Raw genomic sequence first — 17232 nt, forward strand, 5'->3', positions numbered from 1 at the left:
TTAAATCCCACTAGAACATTGAGGATATATAAGTACACACACACACACACACACACACACACACACACACACAAGTGCACATGGTTACAGTGTCTGCCTGGTGCATCCGTCTTCACGGTTTCTGTTTACACTCAGCAGTGGAGGTGATCCATCTTTCACCACCTTATCCCTTCATCTGTGTGTAATTTGAGAGAGGATATGATCCTTCACTTTCCCACCTATCTCACCTGTTAACACTCTTAACCGCTCTCTCACACACACACGCACACACACACACACACATACACACTCACACATTCAGGCACATGTCTGTCTGAATGTTGAGAAGCGTTACCTAGGCTTTCTCTGTCTCTCTGTTAGCCATGGGGGTTCCCGCCCCAAAATGGGTTAAAAGGGGTTCCCGCCCCAAAATGGGTTAAGAGACAGACGTTAGCCCAGGACCTAAAGTAGTGAAATTATTAAATTATGTGATCAGGACAAAAACACACATTTATAGCACATCCATTTCACACTGAATAAAGTAATTTTGAATTTTAATCTCTCCCCCACTTTCTCTCTCTCTCTCTCTCTCTCTCTCTCTCTCTCTCTCTCTCTCTCTCTCTCTCTAGCCATAGACTTGTTGTATGGGGGAATATACTGCTTTGTGTGCCAAGACTACGTTTACGACAAAGACATGGAACAGATTGCCAAAGAGGAGCAGAGGAAATCCTGGAAAATGCAAGGTATTGGAGAACATGCACACTGTGCAACAACATCGAAGTAGCAGTGGGCATAGCACAGACTGTGCAGTAGGCATAACACCGTGTGTGTGTGTGTGTGTGTGTGTGTGTGTGTGTGTGTGTGTGTGTGTGTGTGTGTGTGTGTGTGTGTGTGTGTGTGTGTGTGTGTGTGTGTGTGTGTGTGTGTGTGTGTGTGTGTGTGTGTGTGTGTGTGTGTGTGTGTGTGTGTGTGTGTGTGTGTGTGTGTCAGGTGCAGGTGCAGGTGAGAAGTATGCATCGTGGGAGCCCACTAAGAAAGAGTTAGAGCTATTGAGACACAACCCCAAGAGGCGGAGAATCACCTCCAACTGTACTATAGGTAACCAAATAAAATGTTAATATTACCATTACATTTTTCTATTAATCTTTCTGTCTGCATGCGTAGGATGGTGTAGTACGGAGGGGGGGGGGGGGGGGGGGGGGGATAATGCTGTTGTGCTGGCACAGCATCCTCACACTAACATATTTTTAGTACAACAGGACAACTTGGATTTAGTCATGTGACTATTTCCCCGTCTCAAATGGTGCTGGAGAAAGAGAGTGAACAATGGCTGGAAGAGTGAGGGAGAAATGAGCATGGGTGTGCGGAAGGAGGGAGGGACAGAGAGAGAGGTAGGAGATGGAGGTGGAGAGAGAAAAGACAGAGGGAGACCGATTAGGCGTTTAGCATCCAGTAGTAGCTTGCATCTATCTTGTTTACCATCTCTGAGCTGTCAGGAAGACAGACAGATGGAGGGAGGGTGAGAGAGAAAGGGAAGGGAGAGGAGTGAAAGAACAGGGGAAAGTGATGGCGAAGAGAGGAAGAAAAGATGACAGCAGAAAGCGATGGAAGGGTGGGAGGGAGAGAGAGATGCAAAGGAGTTTAGAGAGAGTGTGAGGAGGATAGGAACTGGGCATTTGGGAAAAAGAAGATGAGATGGAGAAATACAGAAAGGTGGAGAGACGGAGAGAGTTAGTAGGCAGTTGTAGAGGGCGAGAGAGTAGAGGGAGAGAGAGAGAGTAGAGGGAGAGAGAGTAGAGGAAGAGAGAGAACTAGAAAAATGTGATCCTCTGAGCACAGGTCTTCGCCAGGGCAGATTACTTATTGTGAGCCAGCAATGTTTCATGGCAAACTGTGTTCATGATTTGAGGCATTTTGTACAAAACGGCCAATCCTGCAGACTTTGGAAGCCAATCTTAGCCAAATCAGTATGGCCACGGCGGAGACGATGAAAATAATCTGGTATTTAGATGTTCAGAGAGGACAGAGCAAGGAACAGTGATATAACTCAAGGCGAAGTTTACGACGATTTTTTCCTTTTTCTGTCCCTCTCCCCCCTGCCCCCAGTCCGAAACCGTCCTAGGTTAATAGACATAATGGAAGCATTTCAATGGTATGGAAATGGAGATTGGTTGTTTTTAGTGAAAGCACCGCATACTAGCCTCACCCCTTTTCTCCCTCCATCCTTTTATTTCTCATACACACTCTCATTTAAATTACTATTTACACTTCAGGCATTTAGAAGACGCACTTATCCAGTGTGATTTTCAAAGTGTAAAATAAACGGAATATACAGAGTAATCATGAGCTTTAGTCAGTAAACAACAAGCTAAATAGTCACATAAGCAAAGGGCGAGATAACTATGTAGTGCCTCGAAGACGCTTGGATACCAGGTAAACGATAAACCCAGCATTCGTCTAAACTACATGCTATCATTCTAAATCATGTTTAACATTTGTGATAGAGAAAAAACAAATATAAGAAACAACATGAACAAGTAACCAAGATATAAGTAGAATCAAAAAGGGATAGTAGATTATCCTTTTAGCATAACCTTTGACTGTACTACACTACATGTACTATTAACAAACTTGTAGTATTCAATTAGCTCTGGTCCATAACTCTAATGTGTTGCATTTAGAGCTATGTTACTCTCAACTTCCGCCGCTCGCATGGATGCAGATCAGCCTCTCCTCTTTAGCGTAAATAAAAATTACGTTTTTGCTACTCACCAAAACAAAGGCGGGTTGTGACATTAGAAAGCCTACTTTCCTTAGTGGAAACACTCTGACCACCACACGTATAAACGGTACTTTTTGGCCAGAAAGCGATTTATTTTCACCGGAGGAAAAATATTCTCTATGAGGCAATTCTCTGGGCAATATCGGTAGAAGGCGCAGTGGAGTAACTAAAAGTATTTTTTTCCCCGGTGGAAACAAAATCCCCTTTTGGCAAAAAAGTACCGTTTATACATGTGGTGGGAGGCTCAGAGTGCGTCCACTAAGGAAAGTAGGCTTTCTAATGACACAACCCGCCTTTGTTTTGGTGAGTAGCAAAAACGTTTTTTTTTATTTACGCTAAAGAGGAGAGGCTGGTCTGCATTCATGCGAGCGGCGGAAGTTGAGAGTAACATAGCTCTAAATGCAACGCATTAGAGCTATGGACCAGAGCTAGTATTCAATCAATCAAATTCTCTCTCGGAGGAACCGTCGAAGGCTTCACTAAGGCATGGAGACCCTTTATAGAATACTTCAATAATCGTACCTCCCTGGATTAGACTGCTCGGTGTGACCCGAATATAGCGGACTGTGGATTTCAGAATTAACAGACAGTGCCTCTCTTACAAGTGTACAATACTCTTGACTGTGACCCATGATGTGACCTGTGTTTTTATTTTTATTTTATTTTGTCCTGTTTGTCCTTGTTTCGTTGGGGGGGTGTATGTTGTCTGTTGATGTTTGTGATGATTTTAAAAAAGAAAAAAAATGGGTGACTATGTGCAAAGATTTTCCTGTCAGATATACTGCTTGACTCTCCCCAATAAAAAACTATATAAAAAAATAAAAGTATTCAATCAATGAATTCTAGGGGTTGAGGTGGAGTCTGAAGAGGTGAGTCCTCAGACCTGGTAGTGTGTGTCTGCAGTGGATGTCTTTGTATCTCTGGTACGCTGTGACAATAAATACTACGCTGTGACAATAAATACTATTGTGTCTCTCTTGCACAGGTCTGCGTGGGCTAATAAACCTGGGTAACACATGTTTCATGAACTGCATCGTTCAGGCACTGACACACACACCCCTGCTCAGGGACTTCTTCCTTTCTGACAGACATAAGTGTGTGATGCAGAGCGACTCCTGTCTGGTGTGTGAGATGTCACAGCTCTTCCAAGAGGTGCGTGCGTGTGTTGGGGGGATTGACTTGGAAAAGTATAAAATATATAAACGTGTCTGTTGTTAATCTATAGTTAATAATGAAGGAATCATGCACAACTTAAGTAAAGAAGTACTCCCCCTGTATTGTAGAGCCCATAGATATATATAAGAAAGGCTAGATGACTCACCCACGCTGCTGGCCAATAGAGACCGACGTCGCTACGTGGCGGCCATCTTACTGGGGTGCAGCATCACATTGTGTCTATGGGGCATTTTTTACAGTTTGGTTTGTTATAAACGTCAGAGATGTCTGCGTGTCGATCTACATCGACACGTTGTGAGCTTGTAGATTGGCTATTTTAACTATTCAAAAATGTTTTTCAAAATAGTTTAAAAAAAAGGCAAAGAATTTTAGGGATACGGGGTTTAGCATGGATGAAAATAGAGCCCCTATTCTACAAGTTTGTTTGAAACAGTTTTGGACACAATGAGTGTTCCGTTTTCACTGGACTACGTATGTATCATCTGCACTCTCTCTCTCTGTCTCTCTCTGTGTGTGTCCAGTTTTACTCGGGCCATCGTTCTCCCCACATTCCCTTTCGTCTGTTACACCTGGTGTGGACTCATGCCAGACACCTGGCTGGCTACGAACAGCAAGATGCTCACGAGTTTCTCATAGCAGCCCTGGACGTCCTGCACAGACACTGCAAAGGTCTCCCACACGCACACAGACATACTAGACACACTGCAGGTGCACACACATACAGTATATTAGTCATAGACATACTGCAGACGCACCCACCCACTCACCCACACACACACACACACAATATATATATTTACATCCAAGTGGGGGAGGTGCTGGTAGGCAAGGCATAAAATGTAGACCTAAAATGTAGACCAGGGAAAACTTCTTTAGAAGAGGAAGGGACTACACACGACTGCAGACGCTCAGGACAAGATTATTTTTGCTTCATTGCTTTATTTGCATGACGCGTTTTGCCGTGTAGGCTTCGTCAGGTGCTTTGCATGCAAAGTGATCTCCACTTGGGAGTAGGGCTGTCACGATTATGACATTTTACTTGACGATTAATTGTCGCTCAAATAATTGCGGTTTAATTGTATTTCTGTTGAACATTGGAACATATCAATAAAAATTGCATTTCTGTTTGGCTTTTAGGCTTCGTAAACAAAAGTTGCACAGGGCAGATGCCAGATATGACAAATGGCCTTAAATAATTCAATAACTTTATACATACCAACATGAATAATGGAAAAGGCAGATCTATTGTGTATTTCCACTATTTTTTTTAAATGTTTGAAAATATGTGAGCTTTTCTTTTTTTTTTAAATGATTGGCGATTATGCAAAAAATAATTGCGATTATCTCAAATTATTGCGATTAGGCAATTATGATATTTTGTAACAGGCCTACCAGGAGGGAGACCACCTGTCCTAGGGGCAGGACAGGGTGTCCTAGGGGCAGGACAGGGTGTCATAGGGACAGACAGGGTGTCATAGGGACAGGACAGGGTGTCATAGGGACAGACAGGGTGTCCTAGGGACAGGACAGACACACGTGTGCTAGCTGATGTAAGCTTGCAGGAAGGGTTGTAATGCTGATCGTATCCCGCAGGAGGGGGGGGTGCCTGCCATGCCCTTGGTCGCCTTGTAGGTCGTCACCGGTGTTTTGAAGTGGATGATGCAACATCTATGCCAACAGAGCATGGCGAATGGAACTTGGAATTGAGATGGGCAGATCCAATAGAGGGACGGAGGGACGGAGGAATGGAGACAAAGGGAGACGGGGAAATTAATAAAGAAGCATTATGCGGAAGACACGGTTGAGGGTAGAGGCGGAGATGGGGGTCGCTCTGTAGTGATGAATGAAAGAGAGGAGAGGACAGTAATTGACAGAACTGTTTGAGAGGTGCCGCTTGCATTGATTATCTCTCTCTCTGCTCCTCTCTCTGATACTGCGGTTGAGGGGGCAGAGAGAACGGTGGTGATATGGGAGGGAGGGGCTGTTACGCAGTACTGCTTGTGTGTCTTCACAGGCATAGAAACATGAGTAAAACCCCTGGACAGTGATGACCGTTGATGTCGTGATTTAATGTGATAAATAGAATTTGTGTGTGTGTGTGCATGTGTGCGTGTGTGTGCGTGCGTGCCTGCGATACAGACGACAATGGGAAATGGGAAAATGGGAAAGCCAACAACCCAAATCACTGTAACTGCATCATCGACCAAATCTTCACTGGAGGGCTGCAGTCGGACGTCACCTGTCAAGTCTGCCAGTAAGTGTGTGTATGTGTGTGTGTGTGTGTGTGTGTTGGTTTGTTATCTTATCTCCTCCAAACAGCAGCTGAGAAATACCATGTAGTTGACAGAAGCAGAGATGCTATCTGTCTCCCACTATCCTCAAACGATCAATTCTGTCCTGAAATGACTCATACTCTCTCCTCCTCTCAGTCCTGCAGTCATGCACGAAAACCAAATGCTGACAATCCACACACACAGTCACACACACACACACGCACACACTATCCAGCTGCCTCATCCACTGCAGCAACATGAGGTCTCAGAACAGAGGACCTCTAAAGCTGAACTCTAGTTCCACCTGGTGGTCAGTTTGCATACTGCATGTTTCTTCTTTCTTTCCGTTTTGGAGACAATCGAATGTGGGTCAACCAGCAATATTTGAAGGTCAGTAAATTAACAATATTGGGAAATGTGGCACACATTACTTTGGTTGCAACCTCAGGGCTTCATTGTGTTTTTATCCTCGGTGATATTGTGACTGTTATATGTTGTGGAAGTGCTGATGTGCTCTTTCCTTTTATCACTCCAATACATTTATTAATTCATAATAGGAATGCAGGCTAAATAATAACAATAATAATCATCATCATCAGTATGATTACAATAGAGGGGCAGGCCCTCAGTTTCTATGTAGCCATTGGTAACAGTACTCAACAGGTAGAGTCATCCATAAATAGCAATAATTCAGAAGACTAAACGGCTTTGGTTTGTTCCAACCACTTGGAGGGTTGAGGGTTTGTGTAAACACAAACATTGAAGACGAAGGTGAGGACGCAAATTGTGATTGGCCGGAATGAGATGATGTATGATGAGATGTCTGATGATGTATATATGATGAGCGCCCCTCACATCACACAGGTGTGATTATTATTATTATTTTTCAATCAAACTGTTACAATCTTGGAAAAAAGTGTTAGAAACCTGCATAATTATATTATTATAAACTGCAATTTCACACATTTATATCATACATTTGTGTTTATTCTTCTCTGCTGCTACTGTCATCATCTACTCCACATCATAGTGACAACATACCACAGTGCTATATGTCTCCATTAGTCCAGCTCTCTGCCAGTTCTTCCACTATGCTGTTCTACTGCACACAACGCACACTGAATCACAGAGATGGTATACATACTTTAACCCATTTTGACCTGAGATCAGATTCTAAAAATGTCTTCTACATCCTGACAGTTTTCTGAAAAAGCTATGTTTCTATGTCAGTCGTTCTTCGATTTTTCAAAAATAGCAGACCTACAAGCTCGTAGCGCGCCACTCGGTGGCGCGCTATGAGCTTGTAGATCTGCTATTTTTCAATAGCTAAAGCATAACATAATGCTAACACCAAAAGGGGTTCCTGCCCAAAATGGGTTAAGTATAAAAGTAAAAGTACTTATTATGCAGTATATTTTCACATGTGTAAAATGTCTACAAAATCTTTTGAAAATAGCAGAGCTACAAGCTCTGTCGAGCTTGTAGATCGGCTATTTGCAAATGGCTGAAATGTATGTTTTGTAGTAATAATCAAAATCTACAATGTAACTAAAGTTTTCAAATAATTGTAGTGCAGTAAAAGTACAATATTTGTCTCTGAGTGAGATGTAGTGGAGTAGAAGAAGTAAAAGTATAGTAATTCTAGTACAGTACAGTACTTGAGTACTTTGGCATTGCGATAGAACACGCACGCCTTCCCCTCACGTACACTTAATGCTCACATCTTCTCTTGCCCTCTCTCTCTGTCTCTCTCTCTCTCTCTCTCTCTCCCCCCTAGCGGTGTGTCAACAACCATCGACCCGTTCTGGGACATCAGCCTGGACTTGCCGGGTTCTTCCACGCCCTTCTGGCCCCTCAGCCCGGGAGGAGACGGCTCAGCCCTTAACGGAGAGACTCACACCGCCGGGTCCACCACGCTCACCGACTGCCTCCGCAGGTACCGGCACTGGACATCAATCACAGATACCCCCAGCCTAGATTGGGAGAGAATCTCAGGCATAATTATGTCATATTTGTGTGAGTGGTACAAAGATCCAATCTTAAGCCCCCTGTCCTGAGAATGTTGGAACGTGTTTGATATTTATCTGTATCGGTATTGTCCGAGTGGAACGGCACAGTGCGAGTCGCTTGCAACTGAGAGAAAGAGTGTCTACTACACAAGCAGACAGATGTGTGTGTCGGAGCACCAGTCAAAACAACTCGTTGTGCGTTGGACAGCTGAGGCTTGTAGATATGTGGGAAGAACACTGTCCATAATGTTTCTTTTCAGACATAATCCAACCATTTGTCATTCTCTTCTCGTCACATAAACGGCCACTGTTTACATCTGCTGATCACGCGTGATTAAATGACGCGAGGTGCAGCATTGTGGCAACCCCGAGAATATGAATAGAATCATGACCTGTAATCTGTGATGCCTCATTGTTTAAAATTGTGTAGTGTGTGCATGTTTAAAATAAGCTGATGAGTATCATCTAGTGTGCATTTGTGTGACTACCAGATTTAAAAATCCCAGCCACCACTTTTATACTTGCCATTTGATGGAGGAGGATTTCAATTTCCATCTTCAGTGGTGCACAATGGCAGCTTCAATGTTTTGGGTTTCCAGAGATTTAAAACCATCATTCAAATTGAACTCCTGTCCTCAGGAAATCTTTCTCCGGTCTGCTCCAGTTAAATGTTTTTGTCATAAATGCTATTTACATTTGGTTTGAAGTGAATAAATTCCTAGGCGACACCTCTGAGCTGTCCAGTTTTTCACCAATTTGGGGAAATTAATATTGTTTGTCCAGTCAAAGTCTAATAACTTATATTTCTTATATTTTTACTATTACTCATATTTTTATATGAGTTACTCAGTCGCACACAGATATGTAGCTTTGTGAGACTCATGTATTATCACATCACCCTTGTGACCCTGCATAAATTATATAATTTTCTAAACCAGAATATTCAATCATTTCCATACAAAATCAAATGTAATGTTGCCATCTCTCTGTAGTCACAACACCTGTGCATGCACGCATACAACACATGCACATGACACACACACACACACACACACACACACACACACACACACACACACACACACACACACACACACACACACACACACAATTATTCCAACCAACCATTCCTGTGTTCTCTGCAGGTTTACCAGACCTGAGCACTTAGGCAGCAGTGCTAAGATCAAGTGTAGTGGTTGCCATAGTTACCAGGAGTCCACCAAACAACTGACCATGAAGAAACTCCCCATCGTCGCTTGCTTTCATCTCAAGGTAGTGTGTGTGTGTGTGTGTGTGTGTGTGTGTGGGGGGGGGGGGGTCTTCAACTTTTAAATCATCAATAATGCATTGACCAGACCCTTTGGAATTATTTTTCATGAAATAATCAATGATTATTGATTAATAACAACTTTGCTGACATCTCCTTCTTCCACCTCTCTCTCTATCCTTCTCTCACTCCCTTGATTTCTCTCTGTCTTCATCTCTATTTTCCTTCCCTGCCATCTCTCCCCTTCTTTCTTTTCATCTTTGTCCCTCCCCTATCTCTCTATTGCCTCTCTCTATCTCTATCTCTCTGCCTCTCGGTTTTTAGAGGTTTGAACACTCAGCCAAGCTACGCAGAAAGATCACCACCTATGTGTCTTTCCCCTTAGAGCTGGACATGACCCCCTTCATGGCCTCCAGGTCTGTCTGTCTGTTTGTCTACAATTTAGTCATTTAGCAGCGCTCTTAATCCAGAGTGACTTACATTAAGCAAGAACAAAAGCATGGCAATACATCACATACATAAAAAGTAGTTATGAAACGTACGTAAGCTAAGAACGTAACAGTGGAATATCTATAATGAAACTATACATATATACTATAAAGTGCTTTGACTACATAAAATGCAATTCTAGTGCTGTCTACGTAACATGCTATACGTCTGTAAAAATGCTATCTAAGTCTACATAAAGTGCTATCTAAGGGGCTATAGGGCAAGTGCTACGGGCCACTTGTCTCAGCTATATATCCAGTGTATATACTGTACACGTATGAATGTGTCTCAACTATATATCCAGTGTATATACTGTACACGTATGAATGTGTGTTTCTGTATTCAATGTGCTTTGGTGTTTCAGTAAGGAGAGCAGGATGAATGGACAGTATCAACAAACCTCAGACCTCAACAACGACAACAAGTAAGACAACACTCCTATATGGTTTCTTTACTGCGCTAGAGGAAGTCTCAGGCAGCGTTTGATTTCTTTGCTCTCTTAACCCATTTTGACCTGAGATCAGATTCTAAAAATGTCTTCTACATCCTGACAGTTTTCTGAAAAAGCTATGTTTCTATGTCAGTCGTTCTGCGATTTTTCAAAAATAGTGAGCTTGTAGATCTGCTATTTTTCAATAGCTAAAGCATAACATAATGCTAACACCAAAAGGGGTTCCCGCCCAAAATGGGTTAAACCCTCTATACTTTGTCCGGAGTCGCCTGCCCTCCCAAATCTCTTGAGTGTTGGCTGAAAAGAAAATCCCATCTACAAGCTCATAACACATCGCAGCGTTGTGAGCTTGTAGATCTTCCACCTCCCTTCTCTCTTTGTCTCTTTCCTTTCCTTCTTTCCTTTCCTTTCCTTTCTTCTACCCCTTCCTCTCTCTCATCCTTCCCTCCTGTTCCCTGACTCTTGCAGGTACAGTCTGTTTGCAGTGGTCAACCACCAGGGGACACTGGAGAGCGGACACTACACCACCTTCATCCGCCAGCACAAGGACCAGTGGTTCAAATGTGACGACGCCATCATCACCAAGGCTAGCATCAAGGACGTACTGGACAGTGAAGGGTGAGACAACGTGTGTGTGTGTGTGTGTGTGTGCCCCCCCCCCCCCCCTCCCAACAAAGGATACAATTCATCAAATCAAATCAATTTTATTTGTATAGCACATTTAAAAACGACTCATCGTACCAAAGTGCTTCACAGGTCAAAGAAAAACAATACGATACAGTAGTAGAGGACCTGGCTAAGATATGTATGCATGTATGACTCCCGCAAACAACTTGGGAACTGTGAAAAATTCTCTATCCGGGGCGAAATACCCGGAAATGACCACGCCCTTCCTTAAATGACCACTACTTCGAACATGACTCTATCTTCTAAACCGTTGGAGCTACAGATTTTCTGAGGTGCTCAACATTTTCAGAATACTCATGTTTGTTGAATCCGTGCCGAAGCCAGCAACCCTCCAGGTCATCATAGTGGCCAAATCAAATATGGCCGCCAGTCCGCCACCTGAAAAAGGTTTTATCTAGAACTTTTGAACCACATGAGCTATGAATGCAAACGTGGTGTCTAAGTTTTTTGACAATTAGAAACATTTTGGAATGATCATCTTTATGACTGGGTGTGGCTGAACCTCTATTTTGCATATTTCAAAGATGGCGACTATCTGACAATTAGTTTTACTTCCTTTAACTTTGTCCTTTTTGTATGATCAGGACAAAAAAGGTCTTCTCCGTGAGGAATCTAAAGGACGGAGCGTGTGTGTGTGTGTGTGTGTGTGTGTGTGTGTGTGTGTGTGTGTGTGTGTGTGTGTGTGTGTGTGTGTGTGTGTGTGTGTGTGTGTGTGTGTGTGTGTGTGTGTGTGTGTGTGTGTGTGTGTGTGTGTGTGTGTGTGTGTGTGCGCGCTCGCACGTGTTTCCAATTTAAACATACCTTTGACTAATGCTCAGCATAAATTATTATGCTCTTATGCTATTATTCTCTTGTTTCAATAAAATTACATCTGTAGTTTACACATTTATGTTTTAGAGATAGTCAGAAAGACAGGAAGCAGAGCTGGAGGTAGCAGAGACTAAAATGTTGAGGTTCTCTCTGGGAGTAACAAGGATGGATAGGATCATTAATGAGTACATCAGAGGGACAGCACATGTCAGATGTTTTGGAGATAAAGAAGAAGAAGAAGTAGAAGGACGGCAGGACGCTGAGGTTGGAACTGCCAGGCAGGAGGCCTAGAGGAAGACCAAAGAGAAGATGTATGGATGTAGTGAAAGAGCCCTTTCAATGAAGCCCTTTGAATTGAATTGAATTGAATTGAAATATTGGAGACATGTTCGTATTAAGGAATAGTATTTTTTTCCCTTTCTTCCCCCTAAGCATCCGGCTTATAAGAGCGCTCTTATGATGTTCTTCATTATAATCAATAATGGAGAAAAAAGGTAGAAGGAGAATTCTTTCTTTGGTCTATGGACAGCAGCCACTCAAAACTCAGAAATAGCTACAAAAACAGCTGAAGTACCGGTACTGCATTATTCTGAAAGGAAAGAGAAGTACACAACATGTCTGGCTGTTTCTTTTCTTTGTACCATGAAAAGGTCTGTGTGTGTGTGCGTGCGTGCGTGCGTGGACAGGGTCAAAAAGGAAATGGAATGGAGAAAAGGAATGGATGGAGCGGCCCATTCATTGGGTAGCCTTGGTACCAAAATATCAGCAATAATGCCCAACTTTATATTCATGTTCAATACAGTTATGGGTAGGGATGGAGCTCGTTCATTTTTATTGATAACATTCACATTATCGAGCCGGGTCCTTATCGAGCCCACTATCAAGCATTTGCTATTAATTTGTGGAAAGCTGGGAGATAATACATTCTGAACACCTTATTTTTATTGCAATGACACACACACACACACACACTATGCATATCTTTTCTATAATCTTTTTATTTTAACCATCCCTTGCACTACATTTTACTAGGGTGTACCGTCACTTTAAAAACGCAATGTATACGTCATCGTACAACGGTGTCACGCACCAAAAATAGCCAATCTACAAGCTCACACTGCGTCTGGTTGCACCGCGTTGTGAGCTTGTAGATCTGCCTTATGATAGACAGCTCCGTCAGTCAGTCAGACAGACAACAAAGCCCAAACGAATCAATGAATGAAGAAGCCGCTTATATCGTTTTTGCTCCGTGGATGGAACATTTACATTTAAAAGCTATCGGATGGACGCGTGGATAACAGCATGGTTGTGTGCATAATCCTTATGACCAACGTTAGCTTCCACGCTAGCTGCTTCAGCTTAACATGTCTCACAGAGGACACCGGAGGCTGGCGGTGATTTCACCACAGCACGAAGCTGTCAAGCTGTCTTCGATGCGAAGCAGAAAGCGTGGAAGTCCGTGGTCAGACAATGGTCTGCCCCAACCCCATGTGAAATGCACTCCCGAGCTAGTTCATTATTGCATTTAGCTCCCCTCTTGTCTTTTTAAACATGTAATCAAAACTTTTTCAGCCGTTCCACCATACGGCACAACCATAACGCAACCATCCGTCGCGTCTCGGCCCCCTTACCAACGTGGCCCAGTCAAGAGCTTGCCCAGTTTAACTTCAAAGAGAGGGGGCAAAAAAAAAGCAAAAGACTTACTTTGGCAGCCCTCGTGCATGGAAATGTCTGTTAGTAGCAAACTACAGCATGTAATCCGCCTTTGTTTTAAATTGTCCCCCATTCGCACGTCGGCAAAAAACTTTCACACCTCGGTCGGATGTGCGCTGCCACCACCCGTCAATCATTTAATCCACGCTACGCGCCTGCCCCTTATAGCGAGTTGCCTATGACGTCAGCTGCTGCGGCTATACCCGATAAGAGGCTCGACAAGCCAAAAGCTTATAGATACTCGGGTCTCGATAAATGCCGAACCGGGTTTGTAATGGACCCGATTTTCGGGCTCCATCCCTAGTTATGGGGCTTAAAATCAATGCATTTCAAGTTTCGGACATCTTGGATTTTTGGGGTCGCCATCTTGAAATTTTGCGTGGCTACCGATATTTTTGAAAAGAGTGGGTATATGTACCAAATGTCATGCTTGTATCACCATTTGAACGATTCTTGCTATATTTTGCAATTACCTGCTGCACTATATGCAACAGGTCGTATTTGTACTCAAGTACTGGGGTCGAGTACTCCTCTGGTAAAATAGAGGTTCAGCCACACCCAGTCATACAGATAAGCATTCCAAAATGTTTCTAATTGTCAAAAAACATGATTTAGACACCAAGTTTGCATTCATAGCTCATCTGGTTCAAAAGTTGTAGACAAAACCTTTTTCAGGTGGCGGACTGGCGGCCATATTGGATTTGGCCACAATGATGACCTGGAGGGTTGCTGCCTCGGGCACGGATTCAACAAACATTTTGAGCACCTCAGAAAATCTGTAGCTCCAACAGTTTCGAAAATAGAGCCATGTTTGAACTAGCGGTCAATTTAAAAAGGGCGTGGTCATTTTCGGGTATTTCGCCCCGGATAGAGAATTTTTCACAGTTCCCAAGTTGTTCGCGGGGGTCATATTAGCCAAGAACAATTGAGATATTCTCTCCTAAATGAAGTGCATACATATCTTAGCCAGGTCCTAGACTACAGTGCAATACAGTACATTTAGTCAGTACAATTAGTCAGTGTTTTAAAAAAAGTGTCCCATCTGGTATTTTTTGTCTCTCCACTAGGTACCTTTTGTTCTACCACAAACAGTTCCTGGAGTATGAATAATTCCCCTTTGTCTGCTCACTGGATCCACACCGGTGGTGGAGGAGAGAAGAGAGGATGGGGAGGGGATGAACAAAGACAGAGCGAGAGGGAGAGAGAGAAGCAGACAGTGCTGGCATGGTGGCACCAATCGGAAGACGGGAGAGATGATGGCGGGAAACAAAAGTGAGCGCATAGGGGAAACACTCAACAAAGATGGGGCACATGAATCATGAATGATGATGGCGTGAAGTGAGGACGGGGCGGGAGACACTCCAGAAAGAGGGTGGATGTGATAAAGGTATGAGACGAAGAGAGAAAGACATAGCATCTAGTAGTCCAGTCCAGACTATAGGCGGATCCACCACCTTCCAGGACCAGTGACTTTCCTCTACCCACTCGGCTACAGTCGCTATATATATAATGTATATAGCCACTGGTTGTGTGTGTGTGTGTGTATATATATATATATATATATACTGTATATACAGTGAGTGTATATATCTGGGAGGTCCGTTGTCCTAGCTTGTGCATTTCTATGTATATTCCCTCTGAATGCAAAAATAGTAATGAGAAACTGATCATTTATAACTTTATTTGTAATCCTCATTCCTCAGATACTGTAGGTCTGTAGGACATGAGCAACGGTCTTTTTTTTTCTCTCTCTCCAGAAGTTCTTTTGAACTTAACGGGTTCTGTTAGGATTCTTCTCTCTCTCTCTCTCTCTCTCTCTCTCTCTCTCTCTCTCTCTCTCTCTCTCTCTCTCTCTCTCTCTCTCTCGATTCATCCATACAATAAAAGGGTGGCAAAAAAGGAGGAAAAACAAGAAAAGCATAGCAAGTATATTTTTCTACATAATCCAAACGTTTGTTTACGGTTTTGCACCCTCAACCCATCCCCCTTGAAGCTTGCCTGTGTCATTATATTATGCAGTCACTTTTTTACACAAGGAAAACAAAAATGGTGGTGAACATTTCCACAAGCCTGCTGTTGTGAAATCGGTTTGGTTTTTGTTTGTTTGTTCATGGCACGCTTGTGGGTCTGATTGTCTGAAATGTTTTGTTTTGTTTTTTATTTTATTTTACCATGGTGACATTATATTGCCATATTTGTGCATAGTTCTGGATATGTTGTTGTGAGCAGTGTTTCAGACTTAAAACGGTGAAATTGTGAAAACAAGACGAAGGGGGACAGTACTGTTGTGTGTGTGTGTGTGTGTGTGTGTGCGTGCGTGCGTGCGTCTGTCTGTCCAATAGTCTCTCGGCTCACTCCCACAGTGCTTGCGGCATGTCGCTCAAATTGCGCGAGTTTGTGTGTGAACGTGTGTTTGCATGTGTGAGCAAAGAGAGCAAAAAAAAACAACCACAACCCCAGTGTATGTGCATTGGTGTAAATGGTGCATTGGTGTAAATGCGTGTATGTATTCCTGTGTGTTATGCACATGTGTCGTGCGTGTGCGCATGTTTCGTGTACTGAATCAGTACTTGCATTCGGCATGCTGTCAGAGCTGTTTCTTACAGTTTCCAGAGGAAATTTATTTTTTAGTTTTCAAATCCCCCCTTTTTTTCCCCCCGAAACGTTGACGAGTTGTATGTATGTAATGTATGTATGTACAGTTTGTATGTAAGTGAAAAAGAGTTCAAACTAATAGTGAAACGGTGGTTTGGTTCATGCATATTATTTCAGTAGTACAGTTAGGCCTCAACTGCGAACCTGTTTGAATCATTTAGATCAAAACATTCAATGCACATACAATTGCTGCTGCAAAAAATAAAACTGGACACAATAATCTTGGTGAGACACACAAATAGAATAACATTAAATATATCTATATCTTTAAAGTCTCCTGTGTGCTGCACTTTTATTCTATTTTTATTTTATTCTATTCTATTTTATTTTTTTATTATTCTTTTTTCACTCAACCTAAAGTGTCTGCTGACTTCTTCTACCATTCAGTCTTCTGCAGGATGCTTCCTCTGCCTAGCAGGTGTTTGGGTTCATTTCATTTTGTTCCCATGGTGATGCTGATGCATGGTGTAAATATAGTAAGTGGCAGTGGTTCTCAGCTCACATCCTGACTCCTGCTAGTTTTCTGTTCAACTAGGACCTCAGTGGTTCTCAGCTCACATCCTGACTCCTGCTAGTTTTCTGTTCAACTAGGACCTCAGTGGTTCTCAGCTCACATCCTGACTCCTGCTAGTTTTCTGTTCAACTAGGACCTCAGTGGTTCTCAGCTCACATCCTGACTCCTGCTAGTTTTCTGTTCAACTAGGACCTCAGTGGTTCTCAGCTCACATCCTGACTCCTGCTAGTTTTCTGTTCAACTAGGACCTCAGTGGTTCTCAGCTCACATCCTGACTCCTGCTAGTTTTCTGTTCAACTAGGACCTCAGTGGTTCTCAGCTCACATCCTGACTCCTGCTAGTTTTCTGTTCAACTAGGACCTCAGTGGTTCTCAGCTCACATCCTGACTCCTGCTAGTTTTCTGTTCAACTAGGACCTCAGTGGTTC

At 42.9% G+C, this 17232-nt stretch overlaps 1 protein-coding gene across 2 annotated transcripts in view; it reads left to right on the plus strand.

The window, feature by feature from the left end:
• usp22 (ubiquitin specific peptidase 22) overlaps window positions 1-16545 on the plus strand; it is a 29993-nt gene extending 13448 nt beyond the window's left edge. Inside the window, exons 3-13 of one of the 2 annotated variants that reach the window (XM_079492827.1) lie at window positions 609-722; window positions 970-1077; window positions 3747-3913; window positions 4459-4606; window positions 6077-6191; window positions 7988-8146; window positions 9365-9491; window positions 9811-9902; window positions 10340-10399; window positions 10895-11044; window positions 14704-16545. In XM_079492827.1, the coding sequence (XP_079348953.1) occupies window positions 609-722; window positions 970-1077; window positions 3747-3913; window positions 4459-4606; window positions 6077-6191; window positions 7988-8146; window positions 9365-9491; window positions 9811-9902; window positions 10340-10399; window positions 10895-11044; window positions 14704-14746 (1283 nt within the window). In that variant the 3' untranslated portion in view covers window positions 14747-16545. The remainder of the gene's footprint in view (window positions 1-608; window positions 723-969; window positions 1078-3746; window positions 3914-4458; window positions 4607-6076; window positions 6192-7987; window positions 8147-9364; window positions 9492-9810; window positions 9903-10339; window positions 10400-10894; window positions 11045-14703) is intronic. The other variant, XM_079492828.1, reaches the window with a different exon arrangement.
• The last annotated feature ends 687 nt before the right edge of the window (window positions 16546-17232 follow it).

Source organism: Electrona antarctica, assembly GCF_951216825.1.
Source record: "Electrona antarctica genome assembly, chromosome: 22".
Classification (NCBI taxonomy): Eukaryota; Metazoa; Chordata; class Actinopteri; order Myctophiformes; family Myctophidae; genus Electrona; species Electrona antarctica.